The sequence below is a fragment of the Pleurodeles waltl genome, chromosome 8 (assembly GCF_031143425.1).
Source record: "Pleurodeles waltl isolate 20211129_DDA chromosome 8, aPleWal1.hap1.20221129, whole genome shotgun sequence".
Classification (NCBI taxonomy): domain Eukaryota; kingdom Metazoa; phylum Chordata; class Amphibia; order Caudata; family Salamandridae; genus Pleurodeles; species Pleurodeles waltl.
In genome coordinates, this window is record NC_090447.1 from 320,152,394 (window position 1) to 320,177,068 (window position 24,675).

General features: G+C 43.3%; 1 protein-coding gene across 1 annotated transcript in view; it reads right to left on the minus strand.

The window, feature by feature from the left end:
• F5 (coagulation factor V) overlaps positions 1–24,675 on the minus strand; it is a 728,300-nt gene that overhangs the window by 42,609 nt on the left and 661,016 nt on the right. Inside the window, exon 23 of the mRNA XM_069204171.1 lies at positions 15,470–15,618. Within this exon, the coding sequence (XP_069060272.1) occupies positions 15,470–15,618 (149 nt within the window). The remainder of the gene's footprint in view (positions 1–15,469; positions 15,619–24,675) is intronic.

Below are 24,675 nucleotides of genomic sequence, written 5' to 3' on the forward strand. Positions count from 1 at the left end.
TTCATTACAATAATACTAAAAAAATGATAAATGCATCCAAATGTAAAAATGTTTCAAATTAATAAATAGATAATGTTTAAAATAAACTGTCTTCTTTAACCCTGCCCAAAATGAAACAAACATACCTAAAAAAGGTAATAAAGCCTGTTTTGATAGCATTTTTTTTTTCACTATCAGAAAAATTGCAAATTTAGATTTAAGATAACTTCATGTTTGATTTTTTATCATTTAAATGTTTTTTAAAAGTCTACCCACCCATTCCCCACCCAATAACGAAATATATTTATGTATTATAAGCTAAACGGTATAATCACTTAATTCAATATTTTTAAAAACGTAAACATGTTAAACACAAAAAATGTAATGAAAAAATATAATCAATAGACTATTGAAACTAATTAAATTATTATATATGTTATGTTTTGAAATTGTTTATTTCATTTTATTTCTAAAGCAATCAAGAACAGAGACCACAAGCAAAAAACACCCTCTCTGTAGTCCTTCCGCCTTCAATACCAAGTGTACTCTGGTCCCCAAGAAGGCCCCCAAAATCAAACACTCATTTGGCCTAATACAAGGTTAATTAAGCAATCTGTTAATATATATATCTAAATTAAACATGTACCCATCAAATCTCCAAATAAACCTCACATTACAAAAATAAAACAAATGTAAAATTATAAAGCATGTAAACAAATAACAATTTGAAACATTACAAACTTAATATATTAAACAATTATCCATTAATACCATGCTCTTAAAAATATAACAATATCTAGTCATACTCCAATACACCCAACACATAAATAATTAATACAATGTGTTTCTAAAACATATATAAACAATTAGTTTTATGATTTAACATTAATACATTAATTAAACATATACAAATAATGTCCAATGAAAGACTTTGCCTAATTAATATATTAATGAATGAATATTAATGTATACATTTTATTTACAACACCATCCATTCAAGGCCCCAATAATATTTACAACCTGAAATTAAAAGAATTATTAATCATAACTAAATAAAAATACAAAAAATAATAAATTAACATGTTAACCTTTTAACATTAATTAATATATAATTTAAAAACACACTACCAACCAACTCCTCTAATAAACCCAACAAACATAAAATAAAATTATACATTGTTATAATAGTCTTACAAAATAACTCATACAAAAACCATTTGTGATTGTAAATTGCTAAATAAAAGCAGGTATTGCAACTGGAAAAGAGTACTGTGTGATATACAAAACACCTTTTACAAATCAGAAGAGTTTTTACAACTAGTAAAAGGGTTATTTGAGGACCAGTATGAATTGTAAAAGGCAGGGGGAATCAGGGAAGCACACTGATCCTACTTGGGAGTTGCAATGAAATGCATCAGTGTTTCGGACCGCAAGTGTCCTTGAAAACCATTAGTCAGATACAGGCACCTGAAAGGGGGTGCCTAATTTGCAACAGGCAAACTGTACCTGGGTGAAAGTTTCACTATTTGGAATGGTGTCAGAGTGACGAACACTGGTTCAATATGATCCCGAATGGGGAATATTTATTTAAAAAAAGAAGTATCTGTCCCTTAAAAGAACATGGAGTGCCTTTAAAGAACTGTTTCCCATTCATGAAACCAAATGCAAAGATGATGGTCTGTTGTCCCTTCCTGGCCACTATACCTGCATTTGCAGCCATTCGAAGGGGTGGGAAATTGTGAGCTGTATCATTATTACTCATTAAGCAGGTTATTTTCTGACCCTCTTTGAATGTGTAATTTGTGATACGACCTAATAGTACATAAATCGCATTGCACATTGCTCACTCATTTACAAATCAGCTGGTGTGCAAACTGCACATTCTGGTGCATGAGGCTTTGTACACCAGGCCCTAGAATTGGTAGCCAAAAATGGATATTAAGATATGACCACTAGGACGTAAAGCACATATCAAACCTAACATGTCTAATATTAGAGCTATGGATCTTTATGTATAAAGCCCAGAATGGTCAAGGGACTTCCAGTTGAGACACTTTTCCATAACCCAGACAGGCCATGGGCACATGCTGAAGCCAGGTCAGATGCTGTCTACTAAGTTCTGTGACATTATTAGAAAAGCTGTTTTTAAATAACCCAGTGATACAGCTCACCAATGAATGACCTAAAGACATGCTTTGTACAATTCAACTGCAAATTTTTAGGGACTTTCCAAAAGGGCATTTTGTTTCAACTGGAGCATTCAGGAAAGGAGAGTTGTCCCTCCTTTTGCATTGTTGCTCTATTACATTCTTAAATGCACTATGTCAGTGCCAGACTCTCATGTGAGCACCCTTGTTAAAAGTGATCCATATTACAAGAAGCCCAAATGAAAATAACTCATATGATGACAGGTTTAATGAAAAATTGTCATGTTATCCTAATTCCGATTTTCTTGATTTGGATGTCTAGGAAATGGAGATGTTTAGTTAAAGGGCAATGTTTTATAGTTAATACCACTCCCTGAACATTTTCTTCATCCAACCATTGCTCAACTGGAACACTCAGGTAGATTATGGAAAACCTTCTGCTTTTCCCAAATATTTTAAATATTATAGAGATAGAGACTGCCAGGATTTGCAAGATGGTCACAGCCTTTCAAGCAAACTTTTATATTTTGTATGTATTCCTGTTTCAGAAGGCTAGGACAATGCTATAGATATAAATAAATTAAAGTCTATCAAAACAGATAATGGTTCCCAACTTGCACTCATAAATTCAAAATGTCTGTGGTGCAGTAGCAATGTATCCTCTGCTCAAGAACACTTCAGAAGAAACTGCGATAACTGCTGTATGCCACACTTGGTATGCAGACTTAGGGCCTCATTACAACTTTGGCGGTCTGACGGTAAAACCACTGCAGTATTTTCAGTAATCCGACCACCATATTAAGAGTTACACTGTGAAGTCTGCCAAAAAACAGCCATATTTCCGAAACCGCCAGGACACTGGAGGACGGAAAAGAGGAGGTCATACCACCAGCACCTCCAGGCCGACAAAAATCCTCCCATCACATTACAACCCACAAATTAAAACAGTGGTTCTTCCATGGTGGAAAACCATTGGCGGTGCGAACCACGGCAGTCAGAACTCACATCACACTGAACACACCACATTGTATCCCACACCTGACACACATCCACACACTTGAAACACCTGCACATGCCACTATATAACACACCTCTACACAACCCACAATCCTTTGCAACCAGAACGCCAAACGCAGCCACGGAGGAGGAATTACCATCACAGATTTTTTATGACATATTTTGTCACCTAGACACATTTCACCAAGCAAACATCACACACCTGCACAATATACACAACACAGTTTACCTTCACACATAACCGTCACCCACTCACATCACAGTACCTACACCTCAGGAGAAGGTCTTGAACATCCTGCATCCTGACGGCCTCACAGGAATACCTGGGGGAGTGGAGTCTGGTAAATCCACGCAACATTAATACCACCCAATTGTTTTGTCCTCCATGCTCACTCACCACCTAAACCCCACCTCAATTAACAAACCACCCATCACCCCTCTGTCCAAATATCTCTCTCTGCCATGCCACATGTCCACTAAACTCACCTGGCTCTACAGCATTTGGGAATGGCATTTGAAGTACTGTGAACTCATAGCACTACAACTCCCAGAAGGCAATATTCCACCATTAAGAAAACCTCAACAGTGCACCAAATGTGAGATGTCATGCATGTGAAACCAACTACCTATCTAACACATCATGAATGATTCACTGTGAAACAGTTTATGGCAATGACGGTAATGCAATGGCCCACTCCCACTATCATTACAATCACAACACAGCTACAGCTGAGTGCCCCATCAAATTGCCCTTAGAAAAAAAAGGGCAAAAAATGGAATTGACTCACTTGGGGGAGAAATATAAATGCCAAAGTGGATGCACATGCAGTACATCCAGATAAAGTTCAACGTCAATTGCGCACTCCTATACTGTGTCCCTACTCTGACACTATTGTGCAGCTTTTTGTGCCATGTATCATGCCAGACACTTCACTAGGCAACAAATGATAACACCCATATCAATAGTCACACAATATAAGAGGGTTATCAGCAGCTCTAATAACTACCAACATAGTTTAAAATCTTTGAGCATGGTGTATGGTTTTGAAATTTCAGAGTCTCATTTTGTACTAAGTACGATATTGGCAGCAGCTGTCATTATCATTTCTGGGGATCATATTAAGGCACTGTGTGCATCTCACACTTCACTAATACTCAACCAGAAACATCACTTGTGTATCACTTACAGAAATTCTGTGTTCCACTTCTCCCAAGGTAACCTTGCCATTGCCACCATGGAGAGGATAGCTGAGACTGTCACTACTCCTCTGGATGAAGGCCCCAGTGAGGACAACACCCATGGATGTGTGGACACTGAGGGAGAAGCTGAGCCATCAGGGATTCCTGGTCAGTCAGCAACTGTCAGCTTCAGCTTGCCCACATTGACTCCTCCCAGCCCTGTTGCATCCACATCAAAGGAAACCATTCACCCCCAAATGTGTCTGAAGGACAATTTCTACTATTGGGTGTCCCCCAGTGCAGGTACCTGAGTCTCCACTTTTCACCCGTGACAATGATGGTCCACCACCAGTGGGAGTGGGCACACTGTGCCAGGGACACAGGCATGCGAGGGCAGGGTACGCAGGAGGAATGGTGTGGGCCAGAGGATGGGGGGCTCATAGGGACAATACTGACCAGGAAACCATCTCCCAAGTCTTGGGAGCCTGCCAAAATTCCCAAGGCATGATGAGCCTTGATGGGGGAAATCTAACAGCTGCAGAGGGACAACCACCAGGAAGTCAGTGGCAGGCACAAAATGCCATCCTGGCTTCCATTGCTGGGGTGCTGAGGGACATCAACACTACCCTGAGTAGGTCTGCCACACAACATAAGGCCCTTCCACAAGTAATGGCGCTTCTGGCCCTTCAACATCTGCGACTGTTGAATGACGGCCCTGCCAAGTGAAGGACATGCCTCAGACACCCCACACTTTGTAGCGGATGAACCACACCCCCCCCCACAAACATGGAGTCCACTCAGACATCCAGGAGGAGCAGATGCCAAGACCAAATCCACTCCCAGGAAGTGAACCTCTCCTGATTGGTGTGCCACAGATACACCCTTTTGACTGGTCTAAAACCAACCTAACTCCTTTTTTAGGTCGAGCATAGCAGCATTTAAGCGCTGCTTTTCGAATGTGTTGGTATGTATCTGGGCTTTTAACAACGACCACCTCATGCTCCATTGATGAAATTGGCCATCACCCTTGTTACATGGCTAATTACACTTTGGCCGACAGCGAGCAACCTTCTTTTTCCTTTTGTGTCTCTCCTTCACACTGATGCTCATGACGGCCGTGGCGCTGTGAATTAGCTTGCTTATGTGAAACTGTTTTACTGTTAATTTTCAATTTATGTGGCAAGAAAATGCGAGACCCATTGCATTGCAAATGCTTGACCTATGGTGCAAGCACACTGAACTTGTGTTTGCAAATGGTGTAGCAGCTACCCTGATAATTTCAGCCAAAATGACTGAACAATTCACTGTTTACTTTGGGTTATTTCTGTTCCAATTCACACATATTGTTTTGCACTCTCCGATAAATACAACTGAAAAACAGGTTCGGTGTAAGTGTCATTGATCAATCATGTACAATTGTCATGTATGACAGCTCTGTTATCAATATGTCCCTCTGTATTGTACAACCTTTGTTATGGACATTACGCGTGTACTGTATCACCAGAAGTCTCTTTACCTTGGGATTGAAACATAGACATAAGCCAAAACAGTTGTATTGGACATCTCCACACATTTACTTCTAGATTTGCAAACAGTAGATAGAGTAGTACTGCTTGTGACACCAGATTGTCAGCTTTGGTGTCGTACCCCACTAAACCACAGGTTACAGAAGTTAGGGACATGTCAATCTTCCTACAAGCTTGGAGCCATACAGATTGGTCCTTTCACCAGGTAAAGCTTTATCACATACCCCTATCTTAGCGTCCTAATAATCATTCCCTATGACACAGACAGAGATTAGTAATGATGTCCCTGTCCTGGAACCTTTCACTTACCACGGTTACATACCAGTAGGCTTGCCACTCAACTATGTCAATCCACTGTGACATGCACATTGTTCTGCAAAGTAGTAACACACTGACAGCTATGTTCAAGGTAGGTCATATACAACTGAAATTATTATGATGGTAGAGGCTATGGTTCAACATTTTCACGTGCCAGGCACATATGGACACACACATGACATAATTTGATCATCTGTATACAAACATCAATTCTGAAAAGTCATTTGCACAAGTGTGTCTTTGCTTGTGCAGTAATATCTCAGGACAATGTATGCCACAATGTACTGTACACAATACTAACTTACAATCTGTCTCATTGACATTGGAGCTAACTAAGACCTCACAGATGATGGTAAATTGGAGATGACATGCCAGCCATCAATTGTAGGTTACAACATGAAATCTCACAATTAAGAAGACATCACATACCTTGAAGTACTGATTGATAAGATCTGCCTGAAGTCGCCAGCCTCATCTTTATCTGGCTCATCCTCACTAGGCAAATCTGCATTTCCACCCACAGGTTCTGCTGGCTCCCCCTCATCTTGTATGAATGGTATCTGACGTCTCAGGGCAAGGTTGTGGACCATGAAGCAGACAACAATTATTTGACATACCTTGTTGGGTGAGTAGAGGAGAGCGCCTCAAGATTTTTCCAGGCAGAAACAACTTGCCTTCAGGAACCCAAAACTCAGCTCCACAACACGCCTTGTCCTTCCGTAGGCCTCGTTGTAGCGGACTTCCCCTGGCGTGGTAGGGTACATCACTGGTGTCAATAAGCAAGCACAGTTTAGGGAGCCAGAGTCCCCTGTAAGGAATAGTCACAACAACACAAACATATATCTTGGACATAAACATTTGTGATAGCACGAGATAAACTTTGAAAACACACTTGTCAAATGTGACTTTCCAACCATCCAGGCCCACTCTGTAGATTTGGCAGTGGGATATTACTGTTCTGCATGATGAAGGAATCATGGACTGATCCTGGATACTTTGCACAGACTTGTGAAATGTACTGGTCTGCCAAACACACTACTTGATGTTGAAAGACTGGTAGTTTTTCCTGTTCCTGTATTCCTGTTCATTGGCACTGGGGGAAACCAAGGCTACATGGGTGCCATCTATGGCTCCGACCACATGTGAAATGTGCCCCAATGCATTAAACTCTGCCTTCACATAGGGAAAATCCTTACGTTGGGGAAATCTGATGTAGCTCTCCAGGTGTTTTAACAATGCACACAGTACATCCTTGAAAACCAGACTGAGCATGGGCTGAGGCATCCTTGCAGTTAGGGCCACTGAATTTTGAAAGGACCCAGTGGCCGGGCAGGGTAGCACTGACATGACTTAAATGATGGGAGGTATGCTATTTTGATTGTGAATGGCAGGCATCAGATCTGGCTCCAACTGATCACAAAGATCCATGATTGTATGCCTATTCAGGCAATAGATCTGTATAATGTGTCTCTCCTCCATGGTGTCCAGGTCTACTAGTACTGGAGGGTGTCTTCCTCTCCTCATGCCAGGATAACTATGTGGGGAAACATTTGATTGTAGGTGCCTTTTACAATGTACACATAATGAATATGTTTAAATGGAAGTCACATATATCTCCAGATGATGTCAGATACAACATATGACATTAGAAGTACAGCATGTTGCTATGCATCCTATGACAGTCCCCTTGGTTCACATTCTCTGAATCCTCTGATGTACTATACATGCTTATTTATCTGTGACTGCCAGTGTTTGATAGTCCAACCTAATTTACATGTGAAACATATTTTTTGCACCTATACTCCATTGCTGTCACACATAGGATGTGAGAATATGTTATATCCTTTCCATTACCGCCAATTCCTCTGTTACCCAGACTTTACTACTCACATGCACAATTAGACCACTAAACATGAAGGCAGCACTTACTAATAGTTTGCACATTACAGATAATCATCAATGAAGCAGATTCCATAACTTTTCCATACATATAACTGTTTCAAAATGGCCACTGCCTGACCTACTGTACTGGATATGAGGAAGTGACTTAACTCCGCCGGCGGATGTCGTCATGGCGGTAGGCGGTCACAACCACAGTGGACATTGCCATTGAAACACATTGCTGGCTTTGGCGGACCTGGGCCAATGGCGGCGGTGAAGGTCATATACCTGGTGGACATGACCGCCATCTTCTGCAGTTTTTCTCACTTGACTCCTGACACCGCTTCCATCAAGACATCTACTACCTGAGCTGCTGTGTACTGCCTCTGGGAGCTATCATGGCACGTCCTGCAAGTGATAGGGTCCCAGCCTTCACTCCAAAAGAGCTGGACAAGCTTGGGAATTAGGTCCTACCCCTGTATGAACAGCTTTACGGTGAACCAGAGGAACAGGTGAGTCCAATGGTATACCATGAAAGGTGGAGTATATGATGGTGAACATACAATGTGAGGTAGTGAGGGATTGGGCAATTATGTCTGGGTGTATGGAAATGTGTACCTGTGCATCGGCAGACATACAGTAGTGATACATGGTAACCAGTGTGTACTCTAATTTCCTTTATACACAACATATGTTGCACAATGTACAACAATAGTGTTGTGAGAAATGTTCATGGAGACATACCATGTTATGGATAATCATGTGGCCTGGTCATATGTGTATAGACAATACCAGATACTGTTCATGCATATTGTTGGGAGACTCCACTTCACACATGGGCTGGCTGCAGATGGTAAATTGTGAATGAGTTTGGACTGAGAGTAAGGGTATGCTTGCCTACTTAGTGCGACTGAAGTTTTCTGACACTTGTGTTGGGATGTTGCATGGGGACATAACTTTCTCCTTCTGTGTCATCCATGCAGATCAACGCCCATCAAAAGAAGGGACTCTGGCGTGCCATCGACAAGCAAGTGCGGGCACTGTGGGTCCACAGCTGGCGAAGCATCCACTGTAGGAAGCAGTGGGAGGACCTGTGATGCTGGGCCCGGAAGAGCGCAGAGGCCCAGCTGGGGATGTCCTCTCAACAAGGGAGGGGTGCCTTCGGACCCCCTATTGGCCCACATTTTGGCAGTGGCCTACCCTGAGTTGGATGGGCGTTTGAGGGCAGCACAGCAGCCACAAAAAAATGACTACACACATGTACATCCCTCTGCCAGATCAGTGTATAATGTGTAAGTATTTAAGCTGTGACAATGTGGTAAGTGCTAAAGGTCAAGGGTCCCTTAGATACACCTAGGTGAACAGGTTACAACATTGACATACAGGTGTGTAGATTCTATTGTGTCTAGGGACATAAACCAATCTGAAATTTCACATGGCATACTTGCTACACTTACTCAGAGGTGTGAAGAGGTGTCCCCATTGTTAAGTGGGAACTGTACATTGGAAAACTTTGATGTGTATTCAGGTATTCAGGGTGGACATCCCTCATGATGAAAAACACGGTGGTATTTCTACATTCCTAGTGCAAGGCGTGTCACTGAAATGTGAATTCAGACTATGGGGGTTATTCTAACTTTGGAGGAGGTGTTAATCCGTCCCAAAAGTGACGGAAAAGTGACGGATTTACCACCAGCCGTATTACGAGTCCATTATATCCTATGGAACTCGTAATACGGCTGGTGGTATATCCGTCACTTTACCGTCACTTTTGGGACGGATTAACACTCCTCCAAAGTTAGAATAACCCCCTATTTGTCCCATCTACATTGTATTATGAAGGTAAGTCGCTAGCTTGGTATTCCCTTAGCCAATGCATTGTGGGCATGCTACATAGGGCAGGACATCTCCTAAATGGTACAATATACACTGCTTTTTGCTAATAGCATGTGTACATTGGTAATTCCTGCCATTTTCAAGATTTCTGGTCCAAGTTTGGCATACTTACTTTAGCTATTGTGAATCTGTTTAGATGGATGTTAGCATGGCTAAGCTCAATTTGCACTGACTTCATTGTGTTGCAAGTTTTGTAGTTGACATTAACATGTTGGTGGAATGGTTCATGTTATCAGTCAATTTGCTGGACTCTAGGTGTTTGTCTCATTTGTGGTCACTGAAGAGACTGATTATGTCTGTGAAACTTTCCTCCAAAGAAGTAAGGTTACTCATGTTTGAAGTACTGATAGTGATGTTGGGATTTTGATATTGTTGATATGAGGTTGATAATAATCGGTATCAGTAGAACTGTATGTGGCCTTCATGCACATGGCAGGTTCCCACTGTATTGAAGGTGTTGGTATGGTCCCTGGGTTGTCTGTGGGTAAATCCTGTGTGCTGAGTAGGCCCCTATTGCTGTACAAGACTTTGTTTATTATGTGAGAATTTCTGAGATGAGTAGGTCCACAAAGTATGTATCAACCATTGCAAAAACACTATTGATACATGTGTTGTTGAAATGGATTTGAAATCTATTAGACTCCAACTCTGGATATGCCAAATGTAATAGGTGAATTTGTGGTTTTTGCCTTTGTGAATGTTATAGACAGAGTTGCAAGTTATGAATGTGATTGCTAAGCAACACGTTGTGTTGTAATTGGAATGTGATGAGGTAACTTTTATAGGACATGACATCTGGTAATGGACCGAGCAAGTGTAGATTTGGAGTATGTATTAATGTGATATCAAAGTCAACATAATTCCCATTGATGAAATGCTGTTTCACTGTGATGCTCTGTATAGGGATACACTGTTACTGTTGACCTACCATCTTGTGCAGGTATAGTTTGTGTTATAGCTGTACTGATAGGATGGTGATTTAGTGGTCAGATAGTTGGCTTATGTTGTGTGTGAGATTGTTGTCATATAGGGTTTTGGAAAGTATGTTGTGACATGATGTTGGCTTACAATGGTTTCTACCTGGGGGTGTTTTACACATAGATGTATTGTTACTGTTGTGTACGGTGTAATGTATTTGTATGTTAAGAATGTGATGAACCTACCTCTCTCTCTGTTTCTCAGCATCTACACTGGCAGGTGAAGGAGACTGGCAGAGGCGAGTGGGGAATCTGCTCGCCACTGGGTCTGAAGTCATGATACCACCAACACTGAGGGACTCAGTGGCCCGGAGGGCGAGGGGAGTGCTACAGGGGAGACAGGATCCTGTTCTTCATCTTCGGAATCCTCCTCCAGTGGACACTCCCTAGTGGTGACGGACTCATCTGGGACCGCCCCAGCACCATCTCAATCCACCATCCCCCTTACTACCACCGCCCTTCCATGTAGATCTCGACTCATTTGGGTGTGCGCCTCCTTTGTCACAGGCACCTCTGCCCCTGCCAACCCTGCTGCCCTCAGTGAGCAGGCTATTGACCACTGGAGGTTGATCTCTGTGGGTCAGTGGACCATCGTGAATGCCATCCAGGGACTGGCTACTCAGATACAACAGAGTAATTCATTCTTAGAGGGCATTCACAGTGCACTAGCTGGCCTACAAAGATCTCTTCAGGTTCTGGCCTCCACATTGACAGCAGCCAGTCACCCTTTGTCTACAGTACCCCTCCACCTTCCTCTTCCCAATCTCAAAACTCTATTCTCAAACGCATCCAAAGCACACAAACAGACAAACATGCATCCACATCAACATCCAAGGGTAGCTTAGACAAACACAAGCACCACAAGACACACCACCAGCATGCACTCAAGCAACATACACCTACACACACAGCAACAGACACAACCTGGGCAGGCACCCACACCATCCCCAGCATCACTGAAACTATACCTGACACACCTGCAGACACCACACCAACATTCACAGATCCAGACACTACACCTATCCAACCCAGAGTCAGCACAATAGCAGACCCTCAGACATGCACCCCAGTTACCAGACCTGCACTGACACAAGCACTGACACTCCTACATGCAGCCCATCCACCATACCTGCAGTCACCACCCCAAAAGACAGCCACCCACCCATCACAGCATCTCCCAGCACCTCCACCCCCTCAGTCCTGTACACATAAATGCCCTCACTCACCCACCCAACAGACACCCATCACCCACAAGCATACCTCCCACAAACATGCACCCACAACACCCCCTCACATACACGTCAGACAACCACTCCCTCACCTTCCACACCCAAAGCCTCTTCTGATGACCATCCCTGTGTGTCTAAAAAGTATTCCTTTCATGTTTTACCTTTTTCCCTACTCCTCTTCCCCCCATGAGACCCTTAAACGCTCAGTTTCCCTCCCTAGGCCTGTCCCTTCCATGTCCAAGGCCTCCCCAACCCCCCTGCAAGTACCAATGCCCCTCCGCCGCTAAGACGTGTACCCCCCTCCCAAGAGGACCCAACCCTCCCCTAAGCGTGGACCTAAACACCACCTCCCAAGCCGAATCCAAAAGAAAGGAGCCCCTCGAAAGCCGAGGCCCAAACACCCCCACTCTGCCCACCCCCGATAATCCCTGAGATGCCTGCCTGCCCTCTTGATGCCCCTACCTGTGGAGGTTTCATGGCAGTCAGGAGACAAGTTCAGGGCACAGAGATGTGCATTGTGTGCATGTTGCACATTTTCTATCTGGATTGGCCTATGGCCTTAGACATTTCATTAATTTTCAATTTTATGATTAACACATCCTTGGACCAACCAGTTGTTGGTTTCGATGTTACATATTTGTCCTGCATGTCTTTTCTTAGGGCAGATTTGTTCATGGGTGACACTGTTTGTGTGTGGGAGTATTTGTGTGTAAGTGGTGCTTGTGCTACCTGTTTTGCCTGGGCAGCATGTGAGGTTGTCCCCCCAGTGATGGGTGTGTGTTGTGTGATGGACATGTGTATGTTGGGGACATGTTGTCAGGGAATGGAGTGGTGTTTGCGTAGAGATGTGCTTGTTGCAGTGTTGTGTGGCTTTGTGTGCTTTGACTGTGTGCGTGTGCATGTTTGGTGCATGGTATGTCAGATACAATGTGCTGTGTGTATGCTGTGCATATCGATTTCTGCGTTGTATGGTTTTGTGATTGTGTGCGTTAGTTTCCTGTTGGTAGTACGTTGTGGTGTATGTGTGATTTGTCACTGGGAAGTGTCTATTGTGGTGCTTGCAGATGCATTGATGGTGTAGCGGTTGTGGTGTTGTTGTGACATGTTGTGGAGTTGTGGGTTATCGTGTGTGCCTGGGCCGGTGCTGTGTTTCCAGGAGTCGTGTATGTTTTTGATGTGTGTGTGTGATGGCCTTAGTGTGTATGTGTGGGTGTGTATGTGGCTGTCTGAAAGTGTGCGTGTCAGTGTGCTGTTCAATTTGTGTGTCACCGTCGCCCCCGTTCCCGATGGTATGTTGTGTGAGCGTACGAACTTTGACAATTTACAACAGTGACAAGTAAGTGTGTGTACTCACGATTGCTGTCATCGTCTTCAGCGTTGATTCCTGAGACTCTGGGAGAGTAGGAGCAGTGGGATGACGTGGAATTCTTGTTCCATGGTGGCTTCAGACAAGTATGGCTTCCTGAAGGTGAGTGTCTCCTTTTATGCAGTTCTTTTCCACCTGGGTTTTCGCGGTGTTGCGACTGCTTTGGTAACCTTGGAGGTGTGCAACCTTGTAATCTGTCTGGCGGAAATTGGTCTCTGCCGGCCTGCAGGTGGATACCGTTTGTCAGTGGCGGCCAGACCGCTGTGGCGGTGTAGGTGGTGCTTTGGCTGTAATCTGTTGTGGATACTGGCATGGTCATAATTTGGCGGTCTTCTCCACCAGCCTGTTGGCGGTATGACCGCCACCGCCAACATGGTGGTCCTGAGACCGTCAAAGTTGTAATGAGGCCCATACTGTCACACACCTGGAGGACAGTCCTTACTCAAATTAAATGCTTGATTCACAACATTTATACTTCAAGTGTAGACGTTTAATAATCCAATTCAACATGAGTTGTTTCCATTAAATTGTTGCTTCACATTCTTTTGTACAATGAGAACTTCTTTCCTTATGGCAAACACATTGAAACACTCCATGCTCCTTTCCAATGCATTTCGGGCATTGAATTGCTAAATGTTCAATTCAGTGCCAGAAATATACATGGAGTATTTCAATGATTTTGACATAAGCAAACAAGCGCTAATTGTACAAAAGAATGTGAAGCAACTTTACCCATTATTATGCATTTGTTGAATGAATCAAACATTTTGATGGAAACAGCTCATGTTGAATTATTAAACTTCTACACTTGAAATATAAATGTTGCGAATCAAGCATTTAATTTGAGTTAGGACTGCCTCCCAGGGCTGTGTGCAGCAAGTCTACATACCCAGTGCGGTATAGAGCAATTATTACTAAATATAAAACAAACATTTGCATGTGTAATTCATATGCTACGTTTGTTTCAAGACAGCGTCTATGTGTGTGAAGATCTATGTGCTCAAGTGCCATTTTGGCAGGGAAACAGAGCAGTCTACCTTGTCAGCAGCTATGCTTTTTCAGCTTTTTTAGTTCCTTCTAAGCTACATATATTGGCACCACATGACTTACAAGGCAGGTACTAGACCCTCAGATCTCAAAGACCCAGTGAACAGTAACAACGGCATAGCAAAACTATAAACAATTGTGATGTCCACTCTAGTGACAGCGACCCAAGTCATATTATCTACACTGTCACACCGACTAAAAGAATCTTCACTTTTGATTACTGTACATTCTCAGTGGTGGAACACATTCCTTTCGACATTCTTGCTGTATAGGCCACACATCTCCGAATATAGAATAAAACTATTTATTATGAAAGTCGACTGTGTTCATTCATGGTAGCTTGAAATTTTCTAACTATCTGAGAAATGATACCTTTAGAGGGTATCGTGAAAGGTCTGGGAGTCGTGTTGTAGCTACATTAGATACAATATACACATAAGGACTACGTTATTCCATGAACATGTATTGATGTTCTTTGAACTGTCAGATTGGCATACACTAAGAACACTCGTGGACTCCATGCGTGCCATTTGATTGGTTGGCAGTTGGAGACTAGGAGCGGACCAAGCTGGCAGACTATTGGTGGTGCTCATCCTTCATTTAATAAACTTCTACTTTCTTTAACGAGACTGCGTTGTAATATGTCGACTCTCACTACAGGCTTGTGTGAAATGGCCTACTGGCTAACCTTCATTCCCCTTTCTATATTTTTGCAGTGTAGTTAATTGATTGCAGGCTAACATGCAGCGTGACTTTTATGAACGATGCACTACTGGGTTAAGTGACTGGTAATCTACTCTAGTACGTGGTAAAAATACAACATTCCAAACTTCTGTTTTGTTGTTCTGCTAGAAGGTGACGTAAACAGGCGTTCTTACTGTAGATAATTACCATCTATGACTATTACCTTTGCTTGCCAGGCATTGACAGACTGCTGCTTATTAAGGCGTGCCAGAGGAGGCTTCCATGAATGATACCATGAGGAATAATAGGAAGAGGCAGTTATCTGTTCATCTTTTATTGTTCCACTTTCCATACCCAGCGGCGAGAAGCAACCTGGTAAGGAAATAAATATATTTAACATTACATTTCCACATTACGTAGCAAAAATGTCTATGCATAAACAGCTGTTACTGTGATAAGCAGATGTAAATACCATTTTTATTTGCAACTATGCTAAATAGGACTATGTAAAGATTAACTTGTGGTGCCATGTAGACGCTTACCACTACATAAAATCATACCAAGACTTCCATCATATTTGATCTACCCAGTGGCATATCAAAACCTCGCCCCCTAGAAGGTACTGCGAGGGGGTCCCCAGTGCTTAATTTGTGCTTGTTGTTTCCGGTGCGGAGCACTGGCACTTATTACTGAGGGCCGGCGCTTCGTTTTCTGTCTCAAGCATTCGCTGCGAGCAAAAGACACGTGTGAAAGACGGAGAAAGAGAAAAACGAAAAAGCGTCAGATAGGAGAAAAGCAGGAAGCTGACAGAGTGAGCTGAAGGGGCAGAGAGTGCCTATAAATGGACCGGAGGCCCGAGGTGGCTTCAGGATTACGCTGCCTCAGTATTATGTGCTGGCACTTTTAATTGAAGCAGCTGCGTGTTTAAGCGTAGAGCTGTGAGCACCGGCACCTTTTAATTTACAAATTAAGCACTGGGGGTCCCCCATATCTGATCACGCTACCACCTGCAGTTTTCAAGCACCTCACCCTTTAAACCTTCGTCCAAGCTATCGGCAGGATTTTCAGTGATACAGAAAGGTTCAAAGAGATCAACATTTTCTGCTGTCAGGGAAACAGCAGGGCGTATAAAAAATAATTGGTGTTATTGATTTAGAAAATGGGGCTAACGGAGCTCCAAAAGGAAAAACTTTTGGTGATACAGTGGTATCCCAGGGACAGTCATAGGGATACGAGCATATCAAAGATAGCAGTGAGCAGTGCCCTTCATTGCAATGCACCAATGGAACTTGTTACTGGTAACTTTCTCTTCCACATTTCTCAATCTAATCTTTCCAAGTCTAACTCTCAGCTTAGCTCTTTAGCTTTGCCATTATTTTAATAGCTCGTCTGCTTTGATCATTTCACCCAGTCTCTCATCCGTTCATCACTGATACCTCTCATTAACACATTTAGGCATTAGGTGTTTCATACAGCAAGAAAAACCTTGGCCCATATTTATGCATTTTAAGCGAGCAGTTGCGCCGCTTTTTGACGCAAAAACGGCGCAAATTTATAAAATATAATTGTATTTTGCTAGTTTCCGACGCTTTTGCGTCAAAAAATTACGCAAATGCAGCGCTAAAAAAGTATAAATATGTGCCCTTGTGCGCCAGTGCCACTGTTTTGCCATCACTGCCCCATATACCAAGAATTATGTCTAGAGTACCAGCATTTTGCTTTAAGAACCCGTATGCAAAGATTTACCTCCAGTAACGCAGAATTTTGTTACTCATGTACTGTAGCCTAATTTTTATCTCTAATATGCCAGCACCAACACTTTGCAATAGTTGTCTCTGTAAGCCAAAAAATACCCAAGGACACCAAGACCAGCAGCAGCGCAACACACACACATACCTAATCTCAGTCACCCATGCTCACGTTCATTCACTGTCACTCATTCTCGCTCACAATCCCTCACACTCACCCAAATCACTGTCACTCACAGTCGCTCTCACTCACTCAGTTTCACTTGTTCTCATTCACTCTGGCTCACATATTCGTACTCACAGCTAACTCACTCATTCATTCTCACTCACTCCATCATGTGACGAGATAGGAGACGGTCAGGTGAGCGCCTGATTGCAGTGAAACCCAGGCACTATGGCCCATAGTTATACATTTTTTGCACTGCATTTGCATCACTTTTTGACGCAAAATCAGCGCATTTTGGAAGTTTGTGCAGCTTTTGACAAAAAAAATGACGCAAATGCGGTGCAAAATAAGTATAAATATGGGCCGATATGTCTGAAGCCTAAAGTGCATATAGCTGTATGTACAGAAGATGCTGCAGCACATCCCAAATTGGTATCTCAGAGGCTTGTCAGACCTCCTAGGTCAAAATTGGGACTTCTCTGGACATGGAAAAGCTGTCTGACGGTTGGTAATGTACCTCCCTGTGTCTGCTATAGACCTCGGAATCAAATAAGACTCACTACGCATGGCTGCTTGACCCTCACTCGCAGCTAAGGTTGGCATGTGCTATATAAATAGTCAATAATAAGCAAATATTCACTATTGGTCATAAAAAAGGGACAGAAAAGAGAGAGGCTGGGGCCCAACAACCCTAAAGACAAGCCTATACTGATTGGATTATCAGATCTGTATCTGTCATTCCTTGACCACCTTCTCGTATCATAATACTCCCCATGTTGCCTCTCTCTCTTTCCATATCACCCAGTCTTCAGTATTCTCCTACCACAGCCAGCAAGATGCTTAATGGTTCTGTTAGACTTGTCAGCCTTAGAGTGGTCTTCCCCCAAACATTTTGCCTCACATTTTTGCTTATTTCTTTTTGTTGGCTTTAGGACTTTTGGCACTGTGCCACTACTGACAGGGGCCTAAAGTGCATGTGCTCTTTCCCTTAAACATTGTTTGATGGACATCACCAATTGACATATTTAATTTACTTATAAGTCCCTAGTAAAGTGCACCACATGTGCCCAGGGCTTGTACATTAAATACTATTAGTGGGACTGCAGCACTGCTTGTGCCACCCACTCAAGTAGTCCTTAAACATGTCTCAGGTCTGCAACTGCAGATCCTGTCTGTGCAGTTACACTGCCATGCTGACTTGCCAAGCCTTTTCCTCCCTTTTTATAACGTACAAGTCACCCGTAAGGTAGGCCCTAGTTAGACCCTTGGCCATTGTGCTATGTGATTAAAAGGCAGGACATATACTTTTAAGCTTTACATATCCTGGTAGTGGAAAAACTCCCAAATGTGTTTTTCACTACTGAGAGGCCTACCCAACTCGTTGGTTAACATTAGGGGTTCATTCTAAGTCCTGTTGAAATCCCAATCAGGGTGGAAATAGGACTTTCTCCCTAAATTGGGATAGTGATTCATATGGATAAGCTCGCTCATCAAGTAGTTTTGCCCATTTGAATTTTTACCAGTAAAGACTCACACAAATGTGATAAGAGAAAACTGCTGAGAAAATAGTAAACCATGTGGTAGTAAGTGCACAATTCACACTTTTTTCAAACTATGCCTCATTCTAAATGGAAACCGTGAAGTAATTAAGTAATATTGCGACAAAGTAATTATCACTCACCCATGATAATGGTAATAAAAGGTGCTGAAATATTGTAACATTATACTAGAAAACTCATAATGAGCCACAACTCAGATAATGCTTGCTTCCAACTTCGCTGAAACCTGTGGATCATAAGTTTTTGAGTATGGCCAACCGAACCTCCCATCCTCCCAAGTTCAGTAACTTGAATTGGATCAAATTAGATAATATTAACACTTATGGTTTGTAGCAGTTAGAAATGGCTGAAGAATAAAGCACTCTATGAAAACCAAAGTATTAATTGAATACTCCCTTTATGTCTAAATGTCTTTACTTTCACTTTGTCCTTCCTTTCCTCTTAAATAAAACAGTTTCTTATAATCACTATTCTCTTGTGGTTTCTTGCCTTCTCCCACCTTTAGACTGCAACACATGCACGTAATGATGGCTGCACCCGTGGTCCACCCCAGATGTGAATATATGTTCATGTTATACCACTTCTCAAGAAGAATGGGGCACTGCACTAGAAGAAAGTCACACACATACATTCTGGCAGAGTGAAAGTCAAGGCTCTTGTGTGGACTCTCTGGACAAGTTTTGTAGGCCCTGTTAATTTTAGAAGATTGCAGATTTTTCAAACTAGGTGTTGGACCTAGCTTTTTTTGCAGGGTTATCCCCAGACTTTTTGCCTTCTTCCTCCTATTTTTTCAGAACTGTTTTTGTTCGCTTTAGAAATTTGGGCACTTTACCACTGCTAAATAGTGCTAAAGTGCATATGCGCTCCGTCTAAAATGTATTGGTGATTGGTTTCTCCACAATTCGAATATATGATTTATTAGTAAGTCCCTAGTAAAGTGCACTATGTGTGCCCAGGGCCTGTCAAATGCTACTAGAGGGCCTGCAGCACTGATTGTGCCACCCACATGAGAAGCTCTGGAAACATGCCTCATATCTGCCACTGGAGTGTCTGTGTGCGCAGTTTCAAACTGCCATTTCAATCTGACAAGTGCACCCACTTGCCAGGACAAAACCTACTCTTCTGCTTCATGTAAATCACCCCTAAAGTAGGCCCAATGCAGCCCTATGGGCAGGGTGCGGTGTATTTAAAAGGTAGGACATGTACTGGTGTGTTTTACATGTCCTGTAGTGAAATACTGCTAAATTCAGTTTTCACTATTGCAAGGCCTACCTCCACCATAGGGTAACATGAAGATTGCCTTGAAAAATCATTTAGGTGTAAATTTCCAAGGGGAGCAGATAGAGATGTGGAGTTTGGGGTCTCTGAACTCACAATTTAAAAAATATATCTTTTGGTGAAGCTGGTTTTTGAATTGTAAGTTTGAAAATGCCACTTTTTAAAAGTGGGCATTTTCTTGCTTAATAATTCTGTACCTCTGTCTGCTGAATACACATCTGGGTCAGGATGGCAGTTGGGCTGTTCGTGCATTCACTCCAGACACTCACACAAAGGGAGCTGAGGTGTACCCTGCATATCCTGATGGCAATCACCAGGCTAATGGGTCTTTCTGAGCTAGAGTGGTGGGAGGAGCTGACACTTGCACTTGAATAGGGCTGTGCTGTCCTCACACAAAGCAGTCACCAACTCCCCAGAGTGTGCCTGGGCAGGGAAAGGCAGGGTCTTGTACACTACCAAGATCTCTCTCTGAAGTTTGCCTCCTTCAAAGATACGGAAAGGCAGGGTCTTGTGCACTATCAAGACTCCCCTTTGGAGGTTGCCTCCTTCAAAGACAGGAATGGGTATAAGTATTGGACCTCTGACAACACAGTTAGAATCCTTCTAGACTGTTGAATTTCAGCCAGGAAGAGCTGGATGCTGTAGGAGGGACTGCCACTCTGACTGGCCTGTGCTGGCCTGCTGGTTGCTGTTTCTGTACTGGAAGTGAAAGGACTGGACTATGCTTTTTACATCCTGCTTCCAAAGGTTCTCCAAGGGCTTGGGTTGAGCTTGCATCCTGTTAAAAAGTCTCATGGACTTCAAAGACTTCACGTGCCAGCACCTGGACTCTCTTGCTGAGAGTCCTGACTTGCCAAGCGGTGCCAAATCCAGTTCTTGGGCCCTCGGAATTGGCCTCTGGTTCAACTAAGAAGGAACTAAGCACATCCACTCCAGAGCAACTTCGGAAGCAGGCCCGTTCTCCAAATCCACATCGCTGCCTGTATTGGAGCCCAAGTGCCGTGTCACTGATGTCCATGACACCTGACTCAGCCACAACACCTGTGGCCCCGTGGTGTGATCACGAGAGCAAAAAGTTGGAGCCCCATGTCTTGACCTGCTGGATTCATCAACCCTGCCTTGTCGAATCCTCCTCCAAATTGCTGCTTACGAAAGGAGCCTCTATAAGGTGTTGTGTATAGGGCTCCCATTGCTTTAGCAGTGTCTGAGTCTTTCCTGAGTTTTTCTATTGTGGTGTCAACCTCAGGACCAAACAGGTGTTTCTTATCAAAAGGCATATTCAGTACTGCCTGCTGTATTTCTGATTTGAATCCAGAAGAAGGTAACCATGTGTGTCTGCGTATGGTTACAGCAGTATTCACACTTCTAGCTGCTCTATCTGCAGCATCAAGGGCAGACCTTATCTGGTTATTACTTATTGCCTGAACTTCCTCAACAATTATTTTAGCCCTTTTCTGATGTTCTTTTGGCAGGTGTAGTAATAGCTCCTGCATCTCATCCCAGTGAGCTCTATCATACCTTGCTAGCAAGGCTTGTGAATTTGCAATGTGCCATTGGTTAGATGGCTATATATCTACCCTGTTGTCAGCAGCATCAAATTCCCTGCTTTCTTTGTCATGGGGAAGGGTATTCCCTGACAACTGGCTATTGGCCCTTTTCCTGGCGGCACTGACAACCACTGAGTCCCAAGGAACCTGATGTGTAATGTAAGCAGGATCTGTAGGTGCAGGCTTATATTTCTTATCTATGTGTGGTGTTAAAACCCTAGCTTTAACCGGCTCCTTAAATATCTCATCTGCATGCTTGATCATGCCAGGTAGCATTGGGAGGCACTGGTAATGTGAGTGCATGGAGGATAAGGTATTAAAAAGGAAATCCTCTTCTAAAGGCTCACTGTGCATGAGTATCCCGTGGTATGCAGCTATCCTAGAGATGACCTGCATGTATGCAGTTGTATCCTCTGGTGGAGAAGGCTTTGAGGGATATAGGTCTGGGTCATTAGCTGGTGTGGAATCTGCATCATACAGATCCCTAGGATCAACCGTATCACCATGAGTATAAGTCTATGAGTGAGTTGGTGAAGGCAATGGTGGTGGGCTAGTGGGAGGTGGTGAAAAAGAAAGTTGTGGTGAATGTGGGGGAGAAATATGCAGAGGTAATGGCTTCTCCTTCCGTTTGGTGGTGGAGCAGTATCGAGATGTTCCTGAAAAGCCAACTTTCTTTTAGTCTGTGGAGGAGGTGCAGTAATGATCCTCCCAGTCTCTTCATGGATATGGGTCCTTGATTGTATTTCATCCATGATTTCTAGAATGGGTTGAATGTCAGTGTCCTCAGAAATGTATTCTGATGGTTTTGATGATTTAGAGGACAGTTCATCATATGGCTTGGAGCCCTGCTTTAGGTGGCTCGAAAGTCCTTGTTCTTATGTCTACGAATACTTTTTCGGCTCCAAAGTTTGCAGTTGTTGCGGGCCCAAAAATACAGGCTGTTATTTTAGCTCCAAGGCAGGACATCGAGGTTTTGACTCCGAAGAGTGTGGATGCCGGCTCGGTTCAGAAGTTGTGCTTTTGGTGGATTTGCTCGACTCCGATATCAAAGTAGGTGTGGCCTTTTTCGGCACAGAACCCGAAGGTCGGTTGCCAAGTATTTTCTTGCGGGTCGAACCATGGCTCTCTGGCAGTGGTGCACCCAAGGCCTGCGATGACTTTTTAGGAGTGGGCGTAGGGGGAGTTGTATTCACGTGCAGACCGGCAGTGATGAGTTGGCTATCTTCCTCCGAGTCTTCTTCGGAGCCGGTGTCCTGAATGGAAACTGCCATTTGCGCCTGTTCTTCCTCAAGGGTGTCAATATACTCTGTACTTTTCGATGCCACTTCCAGTCTGCTGGCTCTCTGGTCACGTAGTGTCTTCTTGGATCAGAACGATCGACAAGCTTCTCATTCCTCTTCTCGATGATCAGGAGAGAGATACAGATTACATACCAGGTGTTGGTCTGTGTATGGAAATTTTGCGTGGCAGTGAGGACAGAATCGAAATGGAGTCCGATCCATCAAGCTTCGGCGTGGTAGACCCGAGATGGACACTCACTCCCAGAAGGGCGAAAATTGGTTTTCGACTGTACTATCAGCTCGACTATAGATGGAAACGCGATTGAAACAATACCGACGGTCAAAGAAAATTATCTAGAGTTTCCGATTCACAATCTCGGAGCGAGAGGAAACACGTCCGAACCCCACAGTGGAAAGAAAACAATCTAACAAAGGAGTCAATGCCCATGAGCAGTATGACCGAGAGGAGGAGTCACCGATCCCGTGACTCCGAAAAGACTTCTTCGAAGAAAAACAACTTGTAACACTCCGAGCCCAAGACTAGATGGCGGAAGCAATGCATAGCACGTGTCTCTGCAGCTACACGTGCCATTGAACATATGAAGTACCATCCTCACTTATTTTGAATGTGCTGAGCTCTGTCTGGAAAATGGTGCATCAACCTGCAGCCATGTTATGTTACTGTTGAAACCAGTTTGGCATTAATATTATGCACAGGACACCGTAAACCTTGAGCTAAAATCATTATTATTTTATGAGGTCTGTGATTTCTGCCACTCAGCTCCAAGAAAGTGAGCTTGTATTCACCAGATATTGGCTGAACCTATACTTAACACTGCGGCCAGCCTTTGCTGTCAACTCCACACTTTTGTTTTTAGTGAGTACCTTGTTCTCAATCTTCTTATCAACCCTAACACTGACCAAAAACACTCAGGTCTACATCTTATTACTGTTTCTGGTGTGATCAGTAAATGATGGCACATATATTCACAACATTTCTTTTTATATTCAAGTTGTTTGTTTTACATCATAAATGAATACACATTCACATCCAAAACTGAAATGATTCAAAGAAGTCAGGATTTGATCATTAAATTGTACACATATATTAATAAGTGAGGTGTCACCAGTCAACATACTGGAGAAAGCCGCTTATTCAGCAAATAGTTTATTGCAGTTCGCCTGTTAAGGGCTAACACCATAATGCAAGGCGGTCCTGACAGTACATCACACATCCCAGGCCAGGACCACTTCTTGCCTTCTCTCATTATAGCTCCTCCTTGTTGCACATGATGATGTCTGTCTACTGTATCTTTCTGTTGCCTCCATTCCAGGCCATCTGCTCGATCAGCCACATTATCCACTCTCAGACTTGATACTATATTGCTCTGCGTTGGTGCCTCCAGGCTTGAGTTGACCTGAGCTGACCTGCTTTCTAACTGGATGAGGCTGTCGTAGACAACCATTGTAGATGAGGTTGTCATAGAAGATCATCACAGATAAGCCCGCCATAGACGACCATCATAGATGATACTGCCATCATATATGAGTCTGTCATAGACGACCATCATAGATGAGGCTGTTGTAGACAACCATCATAGATGAGGCTGTCGTAGACAACCATTATAGATGATGCTGTCACAGACCACCATCATAAATGAGGCTGTCACAGACCACCATCATAGATGAGGCATTGATGAACGACCATCGTAGATGAGGCCATCGCAGGCAACTATTGTAGGTGAGGCCGTCATAGATGTACATCATGGATGAGGCGGTCATGGACGACCACCATAGATGAGGCAGTGGTTGACGACCACCGTAGACGACTGTCACCGACTACCGTTGTCG